At 36.0% G+C, this 24,340-nt stretch overlaps 1 protein-coding gene across 2 annotated transcripts in view; it reads right to left on the minus strand.

Moving 5' to 3' along the window:
* LOC126969898 (uncharacterized) overlaps positions 1 to 24,340 on the minus strand; it is a 104,029-nt gene that overhangs the window by 71,752 nt on the left and 7,937 nt on the right. For both annotated transcript variants that reach the window (XM_050815516.1, XM_050815517.1), the window contains exon 2: positions 550 to 760. In XM_050815516.1, the coding sequence (XP_050671473.1) occupies positions 550 to 718 (169 nt within the window). In that variant the 5' untranslated portion in view covers positions 719 to 760. The remainder of the gene's footprint in view (positions 1 to 549; positions 761 to 24,340) is intronic.

Consider the following 24,340-nt stretch of genomic DNA (forward strand, 5'->3'; position numbering starts at 1 on the left):
AGGGGAGGCTCCTTTGCACAAGATGCCGGCTAGATTATGGGTACCACAACGGCGCCTTTTACTGCCGTGAAACAGTAATGTGTAAGCATTATTGTTTCGGTCTAAAGGGCGCCGTACCTAGTGGAATTAATAGGCAAATGAGACTTAACATCTTGTGTCCCAAGGTGACGAGCGCAATAATTGTAGTGCCGCTCAGAATTTTTTGGTTTTGCCAGAATTCTGGGCAGGCACTGAAAATAAATAAATAAATAGACAGTATTTATGACTGCTGACAATTGTTTTGATATAAAAGTATCTCTCTGATTGCGAAACTTAGTGGCAGTGGCAGTCCTCGGATGGCGACCAGTGACCACGTACCGGAAAACGCAGTATTGTTAGGCCCCACAAGATGGACCGACAATCTGGTCAAGATCGCCGGAATACGTTAGATGGGGGCAGCGCAGGACCGATCGTCGTGGAAATCTTCGGGGAAGACATTTGTCCATCAGTGGACGTCTTTCGGCTGATGATGATGAAAAGTTTCTCCATACTTAGGGCTCAATTACTCACAGGCATGGTACGGCAGGTTAGGTCCGGCGCACTCATTCCCGGAGAACCGGATCTCGCAGAGGCAGGTGCCGTTCATGCAGTCGCCTCGCCCACTGCAGTCCAGGGCACAACCGGCGCCCCGGCTGACGGCCATCACCGCATCCGCGTAGTACGCCAGCAGGGAACGCATCTTAACATCGGCGACGATTACCGCCGTGCTGGCCCGCGCACGCTGCAAGTAACACCACTCTATTATAACACACATGTATACCAGCGGGAGGCGTCTTAGCACAGGCTGCCCGCTAGAAGGGTAGTCAAGCAGAAGACGTGTGCAAGCGTTATTAATGTTTCGGATTGAAGTACGCTGAGTTAGTTGTAATATAAGGCATAAAAAGGCATTTATTTTCTCAAAATTGATTCCTTTAGAATTCTTTTTGATGTCATTTCTAATATACTAGATACTGCTACCGCTGCGGAAACAAATGCCGCTCTGAGGGAGAAGAAACGGCGCAAGAAACTCTCCCAGCATTCTTTTTTTTCGCTCTTTTTAATAAAATAAACAATATTGTACTCTCATTGCTATTGCTATAAAATAATCATAGTCATAGCTGTCCGATCACTTAGATATTCAGCTGTGGAGTAGTAGGATTTACGACAGAGCCATTTTTTTAAAAAACATTTAAATTTATTTATAGATAATGCCTGAACAGTGGCTGTGACTTTATTAAAAAAATGTATACATTTACACTTAAAGCTATTATGTATCTTATAAATAATACTGGACTTAGCATGTCATGTCTCAAAGTGGCAGCGCAATGGCGATGCCGCTCAGAAAGGGGATTAACGAAACATGGTTTCGTTTTGTATCAGAATTCAAACTGGTGTCAAAAAATTAAGTATATCTATACATATAAAAATGAATTGCTGTTCGTTAGTCTCGCTAAAACTCGAGAACGGCTGGACCGATTTGGCTTATTTTGGTCTTGAAATATTTGATGGAAGTCCAGAGAAGGTTTAAAATGTGAATAAATATGAAATGCTTGGAATTAAATTTACATCAACAATTTTATTATTCCTTTGATAATAATAGTTTAAAATGAATAACTAAACCAACTTTCACAGGAGAAAAAAAAATAAAAATAATTTTAACTAACTATAGTAGGTTAGATTACTTACAGTTGTTAACTATCTATCAGATTATTTTTATATAAATTGATAAAATATGGCGCTATCTTCATTTAATATAAAGTTAATAAAATTTTAAGAAATAAAGTTTTTACGCGGACGAAGTCGCGGGAAACAGCTAGTTTCTTAAAATTCGCTATAATATGACGCTAACAAAAATGTTCTTATGATAAAAAGTACTGTACATAATTTGTAAATTTCCTTTAAATAACAATGTTTTTAATACAAATCAAATATTCTTACATTTTTATAACAATAAAAAGGGGCATATAAAAATATTGTGTTTCTTATTATAATAATTAAATAACATTCAAAAATATTCGGCGATCAAGGAGCGAATTGGAACAAATTATTATCGGAGGCGACTTCTGTAGGTTTCTCTTTGACTTACGGCAGTTTTCAACAAGCTATCTATCCTTAGTTTAACTTACTAGAGGTAGAAGAATCTATCCTTTTAAGCTCACTTACATTTCAATAACCTATCGGCATAAAGCATTGGACTATAACTATACAAGAAATAATTATGGATAGATAAGGTCTTGTCATTAAACGGTGACAGCAATGTATCCGTAACTAGAGATACGTTATTGAAAACGGCCGTTATGTAATACGTAGATAGCTAACCTAAGAATGCATAATAAAATATTGACCATTATACATTTGCCATTGTTACAGTAGGTATAACCGAGGTCAGACAAAGGTATTCTATTTATCTTGGAAGTAATAAGAATGTATTTCTCTGATAAAAACCCGACAAACAAAAAATATTTATTGGTAATACGAATCGATTTACAATCAGCTAGTATGTTTCAATTTTGTCAAAAATTCATAAACACATAATGATGCGAGACAGCAACCACTCGTCAACAGTACCTTCCTTCCTTCGCCATTATTGCTTCAAGATAACGCACGGCTCGAGACACCGACCACAAAATAATTACTTCTTCAGACGCAATACAAAATGTTGATGAATGTCAGAAGCGGTTGAAGAATATGTGGTCTCCAACGCAGCATTCTAAGATACGTTTTTTTTTATGGAAAAGGAGGCCTTACGAGCGCACCTCGTGTTACGTGATCATCGCCGCCCACATTGTCTTGCAACACCAGAGAAATCACAGGAGCGTTGCCGGCCTTTAAGGAAGGTGTGCGCGCTTTTTTTGAAGGTCGTATCTTCCCGGAAAAACCGCACAAGGATGTTCATTCCACAGCTTTGTAGTACGTGGAAGATAACAACTTCTTGAACACTTTATAAGAATTAAAAATGTTTATTACATTAAGTATTATACACATTGCGGCCGCAATTCTAGAACAATCCGTGGTTCGGATTACAACATACGATGGTACAAAGTTCAAATCGTAAACAATAGCGTATGCTAATGTTCTTTGTCAAATACATAATATTATTGATTTTGTGTCGAATCACATTTTTAACTCGTATCCCCGTGGCAACATATGATTATCTAGAATGACGTAGGCTACTTTATATCCCAATATAAAAAAAGCGGCCAAGTGCAAGTCGGACTCGCCCATGAAGGGGAACCCTTCAGCATACTACAGCATACCACTATGGCATAAAAGGAACTTCGCTCGATCTTCTGACTTCATATGTAAACAATAGAATTCAGAGGGTCGACGTGAATGGCAGGAGATCTCCTGGGACTCCTCTCAGTATGGGGGTACCACAAGGGTCTATTCTTGGACCGTTCCTCTTCCTTATCTATATAAATGATCTTCCTAATCTTATAGAGAAAAATCATAAGGTAGTATTGTTTGCGGACGACACTTCACTGATTTTCAAAGTGAAAAGAAACCAAGCTATGTATGACGAAGTGAACGATATTTTATCTGACATCGTGTACTGGTGGTTTAGCGCTATTGTTAAATAGCAAGAAAACTAAATTCATTAAATTTACCGTACCAAATGTCAAAAATGTAAATACAAATGTTTTGTTAAACGGAGAGGTGATAGAACCGGTGGAATATGCTATATTTCTTGGCATAACTCTAGATTCCAAATTACAATGGGGCCCCCATATTGAAGGATTGGCGAACAGACTTAGTTCTGCAGCATAGGCGGTTAAAAAAATTAGACAATTAACTGACATAGATACGGCGCGACTATATGGCGATATACTTTAGTTATTTCCATAGTATTATGTCCTATGGTATATTGCTATGGGGCAACGCTGCTGATATTAATACAATATTTGTGCTGCACAAGAGGGCTATTCGCGCTATTTATAACCTAGGTCCTAGAGAATCATTGAGAGCAAAACATCTTGACTGTTGCTTCTCAATATATTCTTGATAATGTAATGTATGGTCATAGGCACATAAGTGAATTTGCCAGAAACTCTCATAACCATAATGTTAACACCAGGAACAGACATAAACTGATGATGCCTACTACTCGGCTTAGTCGAGTTAGTAAGTCTTTTGTGGGGCGACGTATATGCTTTTATAACAAGATCCTAGAAAATGTTAAAAAAAAAGGTGTTACGTTATTCAAAAGAATTGTTAAAAAACGTTTGTGTGGTAAAGGTTACTATAACATAAATGACTTTCTTAATGATACCACAGATTGGGAATGGAGTGACCGCCCTCAGGCTATTAAATAATAAGTCTAATTGTATAATGTTACTTTGTAAATGTTACTTTAATTGTAAAACATATTTTTGATGAAAAAAAAAGCCCGCTGAGTTTGTTGCGCCCATTCTTCTCAGGCCTGAGGCATTCACTTTGGAATGGGTGGTAGTTTTTTTTGACTTTCAATAAGTGATTTCACATCCTATTTTGAATAAAAATATTTGAATTTGAATACATACATACACACTCACGCCTTGTTCCTGTCGGGGTAGGCAGAGACAATGGAATGCCTTTTGCTTCTATCCTTACAAACCTCACGCGCTACACTCATTACTCTTTTCATACATGCTCGCCGGTTGCGGGTGCCTCGGACCTTTCCTTTTCTCAAAACGTCCCCAATTTGGTCGAGAATGTTCTACGAGGTCTCCCGCGACCGACTTGCCCACACACACTTGCCTTATATATTTGATGCGTCATTCTTCAAGGAACCCTTCAGCAAGTAAAATAATATAGAAGTTATATAGAAAGGAAAATGATATTAAATTATTTAAATGGAAAAGGCAAAAAATCTGTGATCAAAATCACACAGTCCAAATGAGCTCTCATCATTTATACGTATTAAAAATAAACTACTTACTAGATCTCGTTTAAACCAATTTTCGGTGGAAGTTTGCATGATAATGTACATCATATAATTTTTTTAGTTGTATCATTCTCTTATTTTAGAAGTTACATACACATTTTACCACTTTGGAAGTGTCTTTCTCGCAAACTATTCAGTTTAGAAAAAATTGATATTAGAAACCTCAATACGCACTCAAAAAAAAGTATGAGTTTCAGTTCTAACCACCAAAATTTACTGTTTTTTTTTTCTATTTCTGTGTGAAATTGTTAATGCGGTTCACAGAATACATCTACTAACCAAGTTTCAACAGTATAGTTCTTATAGTTTTGGAAAAAACTGGCTGTGACATACACGGACAGACAGACAGACATAGCGAATCTATAAAGGTTCCGTTTTTTGCCATTTGCCTACGGAACCCTAATAAACGGTTTCGTCTTTGTTATTCACAAAGTACAACATGATTTTGTGGTCAACATATGAAAATATTAACGCGAACGCAGTCGCTGGCAAAAGCTATTAATACAATATACTAGCTGACCTTGTTCCCAGACGTTGTTCTGTATATAATAAATAAAATAATGTTTTTTCTTAATTTGTCATTTATATATTATCATAACATCAAGAATTATTTCGTAAAATATGCTCCCTGTTGTTGTAATGAAATTGTTTTACAGCAGAACTGTCAAACCATGCGTCAATAAATTCTCTCATAGAAAATAATATGACTATACAAAACAAACATCGGACGACGGGGGACACATCAAAGGAAAAACAAAATTCCGAACACTTTCATATTTATTCAAATATATATTCATATCCTTTTAAACCTTCCCTGGGCTTCCATAAATAATTCATTCACGAGTTTTAGCGAGACTAACGAACAGCAATACATTTTTATATATAGGAGATATTTTATGCAAATAAGAGCATGTGTTATAAATCGATAAAATCGCAAATAAATTACCATTCTAATCGGGCAAAGATAAAAAATAAATATTAGTCGATTAGTATTTTTTTCATTTTTTTTGCTCTTAACAGTGATTTTCATTATTATAACACAAGAAATAAAGGATTGCTTGTAACTTATTCTAGTAGGCTTCATAAGATAAATAATAGGTTTAAGGGTAAATTAATACACTTTTATAATAAAGTCCCAACCCCTGCACTGTTCAGGCATTATCTATAAATAAATTGAAATGTATTATAAAAAATATCTGTCGTAAATCTTACTACTCCACAGCTGAATATCTAATCTGATCGGACAGCCTGGGACTAGATTATGATTGTTTTATAGCGATAGAAATGACTGTACAATAGTGTATATTTTTATTGTAAAGAGCGCAAAAAAAAAGAATGCTGGGAGAGTTTCTTCTGCCACATCTTCTGTTTCAAAGCGCTATTTGTTTCCTAAGCGGTAGTAGTATCTAGAATATTAGAAATGACATCAAAAAGAATTCTAAAGGAATCAATTTTGAGAAAATCAATGCCATTTATACCTTAAGGGTCTACGCGCACTTATTCAGCTCTTTTCAGCTTTTGTCCATAGAAAACAACAATTTTGTATGGAGACGTGTACGCGTCGATACAGCTTTCCGCGTCCATTCTGCTTTCGCGGCAAACCAGCATAAAATGAGAATTAATGTGTTTTTATTATACGAATGCTATAGAGAGCGTTCGGCCGCGTACAGCGCTGTTCGCCGTCGAATGCGGCGGAACAGCTCTTCACGTTCGCGACTCCTTGTCGACAAGTTGCGACCTGTATTGTTCCTGCATTGATTTGACGTAATCATTATGCACGCAAAGATTAAAGAGTGCAGACGTGATTTAAAGTCTCATTCTTACGACGCCGTACGCGGCTGATAGAAGCAGAGCTGTATAAGTGTGACCAAAATCGTTCAGCGAAACGCGAATGGAGCTGAATAAGTGCGCGTAGTCCCTAAGACATGGTGCGAGTATAATAAGGCTGAAAGCAAGAGGTGATAAGACTTTGAATTTGTTTGAAATTCCTGCTCAAAGATCTTAAAAATTCAACGATATACGTTCAGGTTTTGTTACGTAATTTTAAGAAATTTTAACTGTTTATCAACTCTGACACGTCACGGTAGAAAAAATATATTAACACACTTTACAAGTTAGCACAACTATAAAGATGGTTATCAATATGTTCACACCCTGGTTCCAGCTTATCATTGAATTTTAAGAGACCTATATACGGCCGTTCTCAATAACGTATCTCTAGTTACGGATACAATGCTGTCACCGTTTACGGCTGTTTTCAATAACCTATCTATCCTTAGTTTAACTTACTAGACGTAGAAAAATCAGTCCTTTTACGCTTACTTCCATTTCAATAACCTATTGACAGATAGCATTGGACATAATTGTAGATAGATAAGATCTTGTCATTATAGATTTATCTTACCTCTAGTAAGTCAAACTAAGGATAGATAGGTTATTGAAAACGGCCGATGGACGACATGCTATTCCAAAACTCGTGCATCTGGGTTCGGCTGTCGATTATACTACCATTGTTTTATGACTCATCCAATCAATGTTTGCAACTTCACATTGTCTCAGCCCAGTGGAAGTATGAGGAAGTGACTGGCCACGAACGTGTTATATAGTGATAAATTTTTAATTAGCCGACTCGAGAACTCCGCGGTATTAAATATTGCTTTCAATGCACGAGAGCAGCGACGCTGTGCTGTTATGCAACCATAGTTTGGTGGGCAATTTCGTATTTAATTAGACGATATAAAATATCCGATCTATTTTCTAATTTATTTTTGCACGTTGCATACCAACATTGGCCAGGGATGGCGTGATGACACGTGTACTAGCGGTTGCGCAAAACAAAATAATTCCAATAGACTTGGTGACAATTTAAAAACAGCGTGCCATGCATCGGATGTTTTTTTTACCAGATATATATTATCACTCCCCCTTGAATCTTGAATCTTAACATATGTGTTGATTTATTGGCTTTATGACTCCAAATCTTATACCACAATACATCATTAGTTTAAGGAAATTAAACATGATCGAAGAACTCTCAATGATAATTTGTAGGAAGGAAGACGTTCTACGTCGACCAAGGGAGATATTATGCGAGCCTTACTGCTTTTAAAGGGCACAAGTCAGGGGAGAAACACGATGACCTCTCTTTTGAATCAGACGGGTAAATATCCAAGTGCTGATATATTTTATGAGATAAAGAGACGAGACCACTGAGTCGTTTACGAGATGGTAAGTAATACGCCCTCCCCATCATGCTTCTACAATATGATGTCCCAGAAAATGTACAAAACAAATAGCTTACAAAATTTAAAAGAATTGTTAAAAAACGTTTGTGTGGGAAAGGTTATAGGCTATAGCATAAAAGATTTTCTTAATGACACCACAGACTGGAAAGAAGCGAACACCCTCAGGCTCTTTAATTATAAATTTTATTGTACGATATCACATAAAAGCGAGCCGAGTTTCTTGCGCCCATTCTTCTCAGGTCTGAGGTAGTCTTTTTTGAATAGGTGGTAGTTTTTGACGTTCAATAAGTGATTCTGAATCCTATTTTGAATAAAAATATTTGAATTTGAATTGCAGTGCAGTGCCGCTCAGAATTCTTGACATAATCCAAAACTGTGAGCGGCATCGCCAATGCGCTCGTTACTATGAGACATGATATGTTACCAATTATGCTAATGTTTAGCTTAGTAATGAAACTAACTATGGCGCCCTTTAAATCAAAACATTATAATGCTTCACAGCAGAAAACCAACACATAGCAGTATTATCAAAGTTATTAATGACAGACGAGGCCAGACGTACGAGTTTTGGAATAGCATGTAGTCTATATAGGTCTCTCAATCTATCCTGCATCCTATCCAAATAAATCTGATACTGGTATATGATCGTAATGTTTAATATGAACGTTTGATACGATACAGTTATCATGAAACAAGAATGGGTAGTAGGCCCTGCTTAGTGTATCACAAGAGACATTGCAACGAATAGATTTTTCGAATTAAAAAGGTAGAAACTATTAAAACAGCCGCCTCGACTGAAAATACCAACTTGTACCGTGATGACCTACTACACACACCTACAAAAGAAACGCTGAAAATCAGCGCTGTTTCATAGCCACGGCCGTGTCACAGATAATCCTGAGAAGATGACCCATTTCCTGCACTGCACAGGAACTCTCCAATATAAAATGCACATGCCTCGGGCATCCAATGCGTTCGGTGAAAGAACAACAGCTTACATAGTACCTAGACTGATTAATAAACTGCCACGTGACTTGACTGACTCGTTGACTGAGACTAATTTAAAACAAAATTTAAAAAAATACTTTTTAAGACTTGACTGACCACCGATCAATTTATCGTGCTCAACTATTAATTGTATCAAGAACTTTTACTTTTATTTGTAAAATTATAATGTATAGCTAAGTTTCTAACGATTGTGAACTATTTTTCTTTTATTAATTTAAATCTGTTGGTGTAGACTTAATTTAGCAATTGTACAAACCTCAGTGGTTTTTATTGCTTTGAAACCGCAATGTAAAATTTGTTTTTTTTTAATAAATATAATTAAAAAAAATCAATTACTACGTATATAAATACGTTAATTTTTGGTTTGTTTTGTACTTTTATCTTTTATATTAAGTGTATCTGTGAATGTTTGGTGAAATAAATATTTTTATTTCTTTCTTCTTTCTAAATTAAGACCTTCAACAACATGTAATTGCACGTACTATCGACCTAGAAGTGACTGAACAACAACCATTCGGGTGATCATATTATTATGGTCGTCATTCTTGTTTTACTTCCCATTAAAAAAATCTGCTACAAATTAAGTTGTAACCCTGACTTACTAGGAAATTGCTTTTATTATTATACCTATAGCGATACTTCCTCCGTGCTTATATTACAAGTTGTTTATATCAAAACTAATAGAAGATTTTATAATTATTGTTTCTACTAAATTTTGAATATCTCACAGCTTCCGTATACATTATTACATAACAATATAGTTAATAATACCTATATAAATCCAGCTGCCTGATGTTTCTAAACGAATGAACGGATTTTAAATGGGATTACTTAATGGAGTGCAGTTTAGTAAACTTGAGGGAAAGGATAGTTAATATTTCGTTTGGAACCCACAATTATTTTTATTTCCAATATTTGTTTGGTATGGACATATTTTCTATGAGAGAATTTTTGACGCACGGTTTGACGCAGTTCTGCTCTGAAACAATTTCATTATAACAACAGGGGGCATATTTTATGAAATAATTCTTGATGTTATGAAATATTGTTGTCAAATTCATAAAAAAACAGTTTTGAAGTGAAATTTCATCGCGCGCATGAGGGTAAAATTTTTACGAATGAAACGCAATAAAGTCACACGAAAAAGTGGGACGTTTTTGTCCAAGAAAGCGATTGAGAGAGTAAGAAAGGGCGAACGTAGTATGAAGCACATAGCGCCGCTAGTAAGAAGAACATCTTCCCTACTAGCGTTGTATCAGAATAGTATAAATATAAACGAGATTTAAAAATTAGTTTACCAAAGAAGTTTCACTTCTGATATGTGTACTTTGTACGCACTCATTTTTTTTATTTATTTATTATGAACAGAACAACGTCTGTCAGGTCAGCTAGTAGTTAATAACATAAATGGAAAATTATGGGATGTGTTTTCCTCCCAAAATCAATCACGCTCGTCCCCCAAAGGTGATGCAACAGTAGGTACGGAATGTGCGTAGAAACCGAGGTTTGCCACGATACGAGTACTTTACTGGCTTCTCTGTCGTAATAAAATCAGATTAACGTAAAAATCTATGTTATCCCAACTACAAAGGTTTCATTGGCTTTAGCTATTGGTGTATCTGACGTTTTTTCGTCGATTTCAATTTTTAAGAAAGATTCAGGTCAGTTTTTCGTGGGTTTCAATGATTAAACATTTTCAGGCCAATACCGTATCTATTGTAAATTAAATAATTAATCAATTTCTTCTTGTTACAAGCTTACCAATAACAACAGAATGGGAATCAGAAAGTTTGCAAAGAACCAGCTGCAAAATAAAAAACTCAACTAGTAATTTTGTATGTAAATGAGATAAACTCGAGCGTTAAATACGGCCACTTCGTGTTTCCTACACATCTACAATTCGATTGACATTTTGTGTCGTCTATATTATGTTGTGATTATATCGTTGATATATTTTTAAATGTGAAGTGAAAATGTATTTTAGTGTATTCCATCTCTTGGTAGGTTGCTGTTTTGCAACACATTCAAATTATATCAATTCTTTGGGAGGCTAATTTACACAAAATGCCGGCTAGATTATGGGTACTGCAACGGCGCCTATTTTGCCGTGAAACAGAATTATGTAAGCATTATTGTGTTTCGGTCTGAAGGGCGCCGTAGCTAGTGAAATAGGTTAGAAGTAGAAGTTTAGTTTAGCTGTTTTCAAGAAGCTTTCTCCCTCGTACTACAAAGCTGTGGAATGAGCTCCCTTGTGCGGTGTTTCGGGGACGATACGACATGGGTACCTTCAAAAAAGCGCGTACACCTTCCTTAAAGGCCGGCAACGCTCTTGTGATTCCTCTGGTGTTGCAAGAGAATGTGGGCGGCGGTGATCACTTAACACCAGGTGACCCGTACGCTCGTTTGTCCTCCTATTCCATAAAAAAAAAAAAATACTGGGCAAATGATACTTAACATCTAAAGGTGACGAGCGCAATTGTAGTGCCATTCAGAATTTTCGGAATTTCCGAGAAACCTGAGCGGCACTGCATTGTAATGGGCAGGGCTTATCAATTACCATCAGCTCAACGTCCTGCTCGTCTCGTCCCGTATTTTCATTAAAAAAATCATATTCGATTAAATTTGTGTTGATGAAAATACAACTATTGTTGGATTATTTATAAATTTTTCAGCAGCGTAATTTAAAAGACGAAGATACTTTAAGGACGAAGTAACTTGTGACCAAAAATGGGAATAATTGTGTTTCGTTTTTTTGTGAGTTTTGATTGGATGATTGGCGCCCATTAGGTCACCCAATACTTCCGCTCTTTTCTCAAATCTACCAAAATGTGGCTTAACATTAATTTCTATTGGATTTGATAAACATCCTTACATCCTTATGAAATTTTTTTATTGGACAGGCGCAGTACTTTGTTCAGAATAAATATTTACTTACTACAGCTATTGATTAAAATAATATTAATTTCATTGGCTTATTGAAGTAAAAACATCTGAAGGTGAGTTGAATAGTTCGAGAACATAAAAACAGTCATTGTAAGTAATAGGTATGTGTGCAGTTAACAAAGTTTTAAGGAAATAGTACATTATATTACGAATGCGACTATTTATGTATTATTTCCGACTCCATATTCGTTTTTAAACTTTTGTAACATAAATTATAATTTTATTTATTAAATTAGTAACGCGTAATTTTAGCATGGGCAAACGGCTCTTTTTCAACCGCATGATACTTACATTTACCGCATGAGTAATACAAACAAAATTACATACTTTATACAATGTGCTTATTCAGTACTTGTTAGCATATTAGCTGACGATGTACCAAAAATTAACGAAATCCGTGCAGTGGTTTTGTCAAAAAGTAGACTTTTCATTTTGAACAAATTTAAATGTCCTGTAATATTTGTGTTACTGGGTCAATGAGTCAATGAACTTTCATATTTCAATATAAGCGGCGTTGCCGCTTTACTTAGCTATCTTTGAATTGCGCGGCCCGCGGCCGTCAAAGAGATATACGTGCCGGCGGTGTCTCTTAGACTGCGGCGTTATTCAAGGGTAGGACAAGCGTAGGGAAGGACATGAAGACTACAGGGGAAAAACAATGAATGTCAATTGTTAGTTAATTTATGTAAATTAACTAACAATTGACTCAAAATAAAACTAATGAAAGTCTATATTTTAATGTCTAAATTGTTTAAAACAATTTTTTTATTTCCATTTTATCAGGATTATTATATGATTCAATACTAAACTAAAAAAAAGTAAAATAAAACAAGAAATTCTTAGATAGTTTTATTAATTTTTAAAAGAGTCACACAGAAAAGTGCAAGTACAATGATGGTCAATGACATTCACTGTTGTTGCTAATTTTTGATCACAAAATGTTCTTGATAAAAATCCTCTATCTTCTTATGGTTAAATGTGGGAGATTAGTAAACAAAACTTGAGCTTCTTTTGAACAAAATTTCTTCAGTACTTGGAGGTCATCATACTTTTACATCTTATGCGACCTTTACACAATTTCTTTCGTTCTGGCGATTTTACTCGCGTGTTCTCGTGACTGCTACTCGACATTATCTAATGATTTTGAACTTTGTGAAGCAAGGAACATAAGTACTCTCTACTTCTACACACAAAACCATCAAATATTCCGCGCCATGCGTCTGACTTCAGTCAATGGCGCCCGGCCCGCCCGACGTCTGGGCTGTCAAAGTTGACATTCCCTATTTTTGCATTTTCGCGCGCGGACGTACACGATTCTTGACAAGTACAAACAAGCAATTATTTGGCTGTAACTGTGACATCGACGATTGTTGTTTCTAAATTTTTTGCTGAGGTTTGGGTACACACAAATGCCGCTAGATGGCATTATTAGTTCATTTTTTATTTTTTACTGACATTCCTTGTTTTTCCCCTGTACTCTTCACATATTGTATCGATAATTAGCTGTTTAAGTCTATTTTGAAATTGTTTTGTAATGATTATTGTAAGAATACTACACCTATTTAAAACTAAGCAGCTTCAGAATTTTTGTTTATAAATTATAATTTTTATAATTATAGTTTAGAGATAATGATTGTGAATAAGGAAGAACTAAACAATAACAATTTATTACTTGTTTGTAAATTGAAAGCAACCTATCAAAAATCGTACCAACTTACTTTATTTAATCAAAATAAGGGATGAGACGAGCAGGGCGCACAGCTGATGGTAATGGATACGCCCTGCCCATTACAATGCAGTACTGCTCAGGATTCTTGAAAAACCCCAAAAATTCTGAGCGGCACTACAACTGCGCTCGTCACCTTGAGACATAAGAAGTTAGGTCTCATTTGCCCAATAATTTCACTAGCTACAGCGCCCTTCAGACCGAAACACAGTAATGCTAACACATTACTGCTTCACGGCAGAAATAGGCGCCGTTGTGGTATCCATAATCTAGCCGGCATCCTGTGCAAAGGAGCCTCCCATTAATTGTTCGCTGCTCAGGAAATCACTCAGAAAACAGTGGTTTCGTAAGTATTGAACTTACAAAAATAAACTATTTTTTCACAAAGCTTATCCATTCATTAATTGTTAAAAATATTAACACATTCGAATAACAGAAAACTACTAGTTTTTAATGCCTTGTGTAGATTGTTGGTTAGTAATGGTAAATAAAGTATCAATAAACTAGAATTGTGAGGTATGCCCTATTTACGCTTTTATTTATTTTCGCCATTTCATTTAAGTATTTCTAATTTGTTATTCAGTTTAACGCGAACTTTCAGAATGTGTGTACGATGTCTGGAGTGTCCAAGCGAGTGCTTTACGCAACCCGCGATTGTTTCAAGTTTTAGTTGAAAAAGTTAAAGTTGTATTTATTAATTTAACTTTCTTAAAGTTCAAGTGAAATGTTTCAATCAATTCTAATTTCATCGCTTATAATTATGTTATTGTTAAGAGCTTGTTTACGAGAAGAGCCAATAAGCCGCCGTGTGCTACGTTGTCGCTCCTCGGGGTCAAAGTACGTAGTCTAAACAGACTATTTTCTTTTTTCTAATTCAATTTTGATAATTAGTTTCTTTGAAAATTTCTTTTTTATAATTTAGGGATTTTAATTTAATTATTAATTTTACTATACTTCTGTGGACCAGTATGACTTGTATTTTCATTTATTTCATATAAGCTGTTTCCATACTGTATATACTAAACTACTTACCGATAAAAATGGGCGACAAAGATCACTTTTTACTAGTTGACAACTAATTAGATGCGCAAATTTTACATAATTATTCATCGACACACAAAAAACTGAATACAAGAATTTAATGATTATATATTTAGAAGTTTATTGCCATTCGCTCAAGTGTTTCTCGAAACTACTATGTGCTCAGTGTAACGCACACGAATCATAGTAACTGATAACGTTGATAAGCAAAAATATACCACCTACAATAATATGAATAGGTACAATTAATTTTTATACCGGCCTTCGTCGCTGCGCCATTATGAACAGAAACAAGCGGTCGCTACTGCAATGATTATTTTACAAAAACAAAAGATGTCCTATTTTCATTTTAATAAACTGTCAAAGGAGTAACTGACAATAACAATAAAATGGCTGCAAACGTTCGCAACAGGATCACCATTTATCACCCCCATATACTTTACACATTGCCATGCACTTGACCCCAATTGATAGTCACGAGGGCAGTATAATATCTATTCTATTCAGAAAGGTACCCTTAAGCAGCCGGTCGCTACAGTGAACAGTTAATAAACTGTTATCTCTGTGATATCATAATTATTAGCCAGTAGCGACGAAAGCCGGGAATAAAATACCTACATAGGCATACAAAGCATCTGTACCCAGTGTGTACCAAAATGTGGAGGCACATATTTAGAACCCTGTCATATAAGCACTCCTATATTTTATGTTCGTGAACGGGCGCTGCTTGTGGTGGCGGGGTGATCCTGTTGCCGGGGACTCGGTTTCAGATTCTTAAAAGTTATTGTGTATATATATATAAATACGTATGGATATATACATGTTTATTTATTTATAATCGCTTATAAAATGCTCACAGAATACCTTTATTGATTTATGGTATATATATGATGATGCAGCTACTGTACTCAATAACTTTTGTATTAATTTACAATTATTTTTTTGACTTACTCGTGTAAGACATTGACTATTTGACGTTTGAGTGTGTTTGTTGCATCATTTTACATTTCACATATTAAAATTTTTTTTTATTTGACATTCATAAGTGTCATTTTCGTGACCTACTTGAATAAACTGATTTTGATTTGATTATACTTGATACAGAAAAGCAGACTTTCAGTAGGTATATTTAAACCATACTATTACATACCTAAAGTAAAATAAAGTCCTCGAAAGGTCACCACGTAGCGGAAGACGCAGTGTTGGTAGGCCCCCCGATGGACCGACGATCTGGTCAAGGTCGCCGGAATACGTTGGATGAGGGCAGCGCAGGACCGATCGTCGTGTAAATCATTGGGGGAGGCCTTTGTCCAGCAGTGGACGTCTTCCGGCTGATGATGATGATAATGATTACATACATATATGTTCACAAAAATCGTCACCTTTTTGCTCTTAATAGTGATTTTCATTATTATAACACTAGAAATAAGGGATTGCTTGTAACTAATTCTAGTAGGCTTCATAAGATACATAATAGCTTTAAGGGTAAATGTATACACTTCTATAATAAAGTCCCAGCCACTGTTCAGGCATTATCTATAAATAAATTTAAATATTTTATAAAAAAAATGGCTCTGTCGTAAATTATATTACTCCACTGCTGAATATCTAAATGATCGGACAGCCTGGAACTAGATTGTGATTATTTTATAGCGATAGAAATGACTGTACAATATTGTATATTTTTATTGAAAATAGCGCAAAATAAAGAATGCTGGGAGAGTTTCTTGCGCCGCTTCTTCTCTCTCAGAGCGCCATTTGTTTCCGAAGCGGTAGTAGCATCTAGTAGTATAAGAAATGACATCAAAAAGAATTCTAAAGGAATCAATTTTGAGAAAATAAATGCCTTTTATGCCTTTATACCTACTTTTATTCATGCGCCCAGCATACTACAATGTAGCGCCAATATTGTGGAAAACCCAGAGTTTGCACTCATATCTCAACAAAATCGAAATCCGCGATCAAGTCTTTAGGTCTCTAGATTTCATCACTGTCTACAAACTGTGCATAAAATGAGTTAATCTCAGTAACCTACGAGCATTACTAGTTGTGGCGCCCTACCGCAACATAAGGCATGTACGCTACAGCAAGAAACAAAAGGCATCCCATCCAAAAGATTCTGCCACCGGATCGATCTTTCTTTTTATCACAATTTATTTCTTACGTGCTTTGCGTTCCTTGAGGACTATCATTGGCTGAATCTGATCAAACAAGAGGACATATAACGTACGCATAAGGGACTACGCGCACTTATTCAGCTCCATTCGCGTTTCGCTAAATGATTTTGGTCACACTTATACAGCTCTGCTTCTATCAGCCGCGTACGGCGTCGTAAGAATGAGAATAATAACTTTAAATCACGTCTGCACTCTTTAATCTTTGCGTGCATAATGATTACGTCAAATCAATGCAGGAACAATACAGGTCGCAACTTGTCGACAAGTAATCGCGAGCCATCCCTGAGCTATCTATCGATCCCTAAAGAGCTGTTCCGCCGAATTCGACGGCGAACAGCGCTGTACGCGGCCGAACGCTCTCTATAGCATTCGCATAATAAAAACACATTTATCCTCATTTTATGCTGGTTTGCCGCGAAAGCAGAATGGACGCGGAAAGCTGAAACGACGCGTACACGTCAAAATTGTTGTTTTCTATGGACAAAAGCTGAAAAGAGCTGAATAAGTGCGCGTAGTCCCTAAGGCAGCACTTCACGCGCACGGGGCATGCCCGTTGGAAACAGCCATAGAATCAAGGCCGGTCGGTTCGTGAGCATCGGAACCGGTGCGTGCTGCGTGCCTAATTGATGATGGCCGCGCGTACTCATTACATGAACATTACATACACAATATGAAGTGTCATTTGACATAATACGTTCTTAACTCCTTACACATTAAATTGGCATTTTGCCGAGCCGACAGCTTCGGAAACAAATATCTGAACTCGTCTGACATTCCAAATTTAAATAGCCGTACCAGTAAATAAGTTTCCAGCTGAAAATTCAATAGATTTCAGGCAGCCAGTATCAGATAAGATTAAGACAATAATTGATTGAGGATATATATTATTATAATAATTTACAAATTGTTCGGATATCGCAAATAATATAATATACGCACATATAATATAACATACATTTAATATACGTTCACAAATATTGTCACCTTTTTGCTCTTAATAGTGATTTTCATTATTATAATACTAGAAATAAGGGATTGCTTGTAACTAATTCTAGTAGGCTTCATAACATACATAATAGCTTTCAGGGTAATGTATACACTTTTTATAATACAATCCAAGCCACTCTTTAGGCATTATCTATAAATAAATTAAAAAAATTGCTCTGTCGTAAATCCTATTACACCACAGCTGAATATGTAAGTGATCGGACAGCCTGGGACTAGATTATGATTATTTTATAGCGATAGAAATGACTGTACAATATTGTATACTTTTTATAGAAAAGAGCGCAAAAAAAGAATGCTGGGAGAGCGCCGCTTCTTCTATGTCAGAGCGACATTTGTTTCCGAAGCGGTAGTAGCATCTATATTAGGAATGACATCAAAAATAATTCTAAAGGAATCAATCTTGAGAAAATAAGTGCCTTTTATGCCTTTTTACGTAGCCAAAAGACACCGTAGGTCCGTCGAAGTCCTTACATAGAGCCGAAGCTATTTAGCTACGCAAATAATGATAGGTACTGTTCCATATTATATATCGTACAAGTTCGTACGGCAACCGGTTTCTACCGCCCAGTTCTTGTGAACTTCTGTATAACCAGTCGCTATATTTAAATGCGTTAACACAAATGGCTCTTTTTATCGTACCGAATCTAGATATAGATAAGTGAATACAAGCCCTGTAATACTTTAAGCACAACTGCGCGCAAGGAGTGTGAGATGAGGTGCAGTGACAGATTACATGGAGCTGAAGGCCAGAAACCTAAAACGAATTATGTTGGAACATCACACATTAATAATTTAAATCAAAAAGGATGTAAATACTACGTAATAAGAGACGGGACTGCCTAAATAAAAATTGAAATTTAATTTAATATGGAAACGTGCAGTGATTTGACATAAGTTTGAAATAGTAGTAATCACAGTATGGCGATTGGTGACGAAGTTTAATCCGGCTAAGTTTGAACGCGAACAGTTGCTTACAATTAGTGCATTTGGGCTATATTCGTTTTAGCAAGATTAAAGCCGTCATTTGTCAATCTACCAATGACTGCGCGTTTCATACAATCGAGTGAATAGCTATTTACTTAGAGTATCGCTAGGCTGATTAAATAATTCAATAACTGATAACGTTCTATGACTAAAAAGATCCAGAATGTCAGATAAATATCACAGGACAAAACTCAGCACTAAAAATTTTGGGATTTTTCATATGCTATTAATGAATGAAAACCTCTGAGTAATAAACATTTTATTAATATATATCATATAATATTATGGTATAACTCTTTTGTTTTCTGTATGTCTTGTAATATCCATTTACATTATACAACTTTTTATCAATGTAAGATAAAAATTTGCGATTTATTAGCGGTCTTGATATCGATTTTTCATCATCATCATCATTATTTTATGTTTCATACCCGTCGCTCGGTAATTCATAACGGTTCTGATTTCGAGGTTCACAGATGTTCTACGGAACTTTCAATTTCATTCTAATCGTAATAATTATAGCATGCTTCGTATCTACTGTTTTGTTTTAATCTATACTTGTCTAGTGTATTCGAACCACACGAGGAAATGCGTCATCCTTAAAGCTCATTCATCGTCTTAATTGACCATCGCTCGTACACACTAACGACACGTCTGGCGATCGTCAATGTAAAAACCAAACGAATTGCACTCTAAGACCCCTAAATATATTATGCCACTGGCAATCTGCAAAATTCTGGTATTATATACAATACCTGTGGCGGCGTCTAGATAATGGTGAACAATTTTATACTTTGTAAGAGTAAAACAAATGGGCAAATGAACAACGGGTCAACTGGTGGTATGAATCACCGCAGTCCATACTGTCTTGTAACACCTGAGGAATCACAAGAGCGTGGGCGACCTCATAAAGTGTCGAATAAACGTAAGTACATTTAATTCGAAAAGCGAAAACACAGCGGGCGAGATCGAACCGGGACTCGTTCCAAAGAACCTAATGTAAATGAGCCAGATTGCTACGTAGAACGGTTTACCGGATTCGGCAGCATTCAGCCGAACTTGTGCAGTCGCGTCGAAAGCATCATCAAGTATATTGCGTTCGGTGACCGAATACGGGCTATGGACGTTTACGGGTAACCGAGAACCCGTTTTCCTACTACGGGTTGTTGGGTCAGTCAAGACGGCCTACAGTAAATTACCCATAATTCGCTGACTTTCGTTCGCTGTATGTGGACAAGATCATATTATATAAACATTCTAGTTTATGTTTTGTCGATTGCTTGTGATGTCTAAAAAATAAAAAACTCTGTAAATCTAACGTCGGAAAATTTAGGGTGCGTTACTTTTTTTCCAGTGTTTAGGCAAAATGTGCACGTTATAATATTTACAAGGAAAATTTACGGGTTTTGGTCTCGTAAAAAGTACCGTATCTACGGTTTTAATCTATGCCATCTAGTGTAATGAACTGCGTCATTATGTCCGTTGAAAATATGAGTATACTACTGAGTGTCGAGCACGTGAAGACTTTTCTAGGCGTATTATGTCGCCACGTGTACGGATGGGCCAAAACAAATACAATGTTGCATGTAAATCATATGGGCAATTGATGCGCTACGTTTTTTGATGGTTTTACTTCAGAGGAAACTTTAACGGTCTTTTTTTATACATGTAACGTTATCAACTTTTTTCTTCTTGGTTGTTTTTTAAAAAAAATATTTCCTATTTTCTGCACTGCCCAAAACGCAATAATCAAATAACAGAAGCCTTATAGAAGTTGCTAGATTTATATGTATGAGAAGTACTTATATAAATCTGGCGACAATTAACGGAAAAATTACAACACTCCCACACATAATATTATCTTTTCATTCAGATTCCAATGTTGCGTTACGATTGGTTAAGTTTTAAATGACGAATAAGTCAAGATTTTTGATGTCTTTACTGAGATTTTCAGTCAGAACTCCATCTGACCTTGTCTACTGATTTTTGTCTCGTTCGCGTTAGTGCGACAGACTTGGCTTAAATGTGAGAAAGGTATTATTAAAGCTATAAGGTAGGCTAATGTTGCCACTATACAGGCAAAAAAATTATAGCGCGCTTTGTAGCAATGTTGTGCTGGTTTTGGTTATGTGGAGAGGATGTATAAAGTAAGATTGCCTGGACAAATTTATGGAGCGATATCGATAAGTGCTGGGTAAATTTGGCCTAGGCCTGGATTCCACAATGAGATTGGAGATATTGCAGAGAACGAATTAGTGAATTGGCCTGTTTTGACTGCTGCGCTGATTATACGCCTGTTGCTACCTTGAATTTTACAAGTTTTACAAGCTACACACTGTAATTTTCAATTTTACAAGTCTACATATTTCTATAATCTAAATGTTATAATTATCATTGAAGTGAATATTTTAGACACGCAGAGCGCTTTATTTAATGTGTGTTGTCGAAGAGCGGTGATACGACAAATCGGGTTTTTCTAGTGGTAAACACGCAAGTTGGACTCCTCTGGGGTTTAATATGGACAAAGTTCATTTTACCCCATCCCGCGATCTTCTCAAGAGAGGACTTTAAGGATATAGAACAAAAGAGTGGAATTGAAATTGTATTTCATACCATTAGCATCAGTGGTGTTAACCACGCACTATATTAATTATTTTAGTGGCTTGAACGACCATTATAGTTGAAAAGCAAGTGAGTTGAGAGTAATGTTTTCTCAAGGGAACTTGTTACAGTGGTGCCCAACTAATTAGAATCTAGAATTCACTACCGACTATTACATAAATATCGTCGTAGATCTATCTTAGCGAATATTCGATAACGAGCTGCGTAAGTGAAGCCGCAACAAATTCCTACTACTCGACTGTAGCTTCTACTCGACAACTATTTGCAACCCTATATACAAAATACATGTGTTACGGGAAAAATGTACTGTTCTCATTAAAATAAAAAAAAAACATGGAATGATGAAAACTAATGACTTGTTTTTATAGTAACGGAGGACAAACGAGCGTACAGGTCACCTGGTGTTAAGTGATCACCGCAGCCCACGTTCTCTTGCAACACCAGAGGAATCCCAGGAGCGTTGCCGGAATAGTCACTGTAGCTACATACATAGTATTAGCACATGAGTACATAAAACGGTTTTATTTACTTATGTGGTATTAGTTTCTTACAAAAAACCAATTTTCATCAAGATCCCGAGTTCTATTATATGGGCATACTAGTTTCATGAAATTCACGTTGGAACAGAATTGGAGCCTTGTCATATTAACGTGTGCGTGACGACATCACTCGTCAGATTGCTAACGGCACTTTTTATTGGTGATCTTTAAATTTATGTACAGACTCTATTAACACCTGTATGTTGTATAAAAAGAGGTAGAAACAGTTTTATGATAGAATAAATTGCTGTCATTTACAACAATGAAAATTCATTGGCTGCGTAAATATACAGAGCTGATGTATATGGAAAGTTAGAAAAGGACGAGGTAGGCGTACACTCCACGATTAAGTCGGGATGAATCACAAAGCCGAGATGCGAGGGATGCGAGTGGTAGAGGTCACAGGGGCGTGCATATCATAATATAGGCAATTAGGCAGTGTCTACCTCAGTATGAACCTAAATAAATTTATTACTAGTGTTAAAGTTAATTTACTACCTTTGGTACGCAGTCTACAGATTGCATATACGAAGCAAGCAGCGTTTTACACAACTTATGTCGTACTGTAGGACTAAAACGCAACTTCAACTAGTTAAGTCTACAGTGCCTACCTTTAGTTTAGATTATCTGTGGTGCCTACCTTGCTAGAAAACCAATGCACGCCCCTGAGAACCCAGCCTGTATTTCCGGAGCGGCAAGTGGAAGCCAGTAATCACTTTTTTTATTAAAATAAGGAACAAGACGAGGAGGACGTTCAGGTGATGGTAATTGATACGCCATGCCCATTACAACGCAGTGCCGCTCAGGATTCTCAAAAAACCCAAAAATTCTGAGCGGCACTACAATTGCGCTCGTCACCTTGAGACATAAGATGTTAAGCCTCATTTGCCCAGTAATTTCAGTAGCTACTGCGCCCTTCAGACCGAAACACAGTAATGCTTACACATTACTACTTCACGGCAGAAATAGGCGCCGTTGTGATACCCATAATCTAGCCGGCTTCCTGTGCAAAGGAGCCTCCCACTGGTTCTTCCGAACTGTGGTTTGTAGTCCCGTTACAATACATTTATCACAGCGAATAATTTTACGCTCGGGTACCTACTATATTAAAAAAGTATGTTCAATCTAAAAAGCTTATGCTATGCACATAATTAGTATCTTAATGAAGTTACAAATTGCAGACATTTATTCTCCTTACGAAATGCTTTTATAAGTATTTTTCATATGTAAACAGAATCGACATATTTGTGTAAGGACTGTTACAATTGGCATACTGTGTTATATAGTTCATAACTATAATTTAAAAATAAATAATAGCAAAAAAACTAACCCACGCTTTTTTACAATAAAATGTATTTTTTTTACACTATTTTCAATTTAAATTTATTTTCTATTTTTTAGTTAAATCTATACTAATATTATAAAGCTGCAGTGTTTGTTTGTTTTTTTGAACGCGCTAATCTCTGGTACTACTGGTCCGATTTGAATGGTTCTTTCAGTGTTGGGTAGTCCATTTATCGAGGAAGGCTATAGGCTATGTTTTTTTTTTTCAAAATTAAGGGATCCGTAATAAAATTGCTATTTTGTAACACAAGGTGTAAAATCGAAAACTTATTTTTGCGTGCGCTGCAAAAACTATTGACAATAGAACAAAATGATGTACAGGCTATAATATAGGCAATATTTTATTACATATAAAACTATCGCGTGAATTATACATAAATAAAATCTGAAATCCATATCTGCAAATACGTAAGTAGATATTTAAATATCTTGATATGAAAATGGCTGTGTCTATCTCTATCGTCTAGCTAAACAATTTTGATAAAAAAGACTTATAGTATTCGGGATAAAGATTTTATCACTAAAAGCTAAGGGTGCGGTAAGGAAGCGGGATATTTAAGTGATTTTTATTCGGAAAATGTCGCAGGTACAGGAATTCTGTAGGTACCTTACTATTCTCACCTACTTATTAAATCATTTTAATCAAAATATAAAAAAATGCGATTGTTACATTGTTTGGAAACAAAGGATAGGACGACGACTACAAACTGGACCAAAAGGTCGTTGACCCCAATCATTTCATCTCTGGCACCGTATACAAA

This window comes from Leptidea sinapis, chromosome 19, assembly GCF_905404315.1.
Source record: "Leptidea sinapis chromosome 19, ilLepSina1.1, whole genome shotgun sequence".
Classification (NCBI taxonomy): Eukaryota; Metazoa; Arthropoda; class Insecta; order Lepidoptera; family Pieridae; genus Leptidea; species Leptidea sinapis.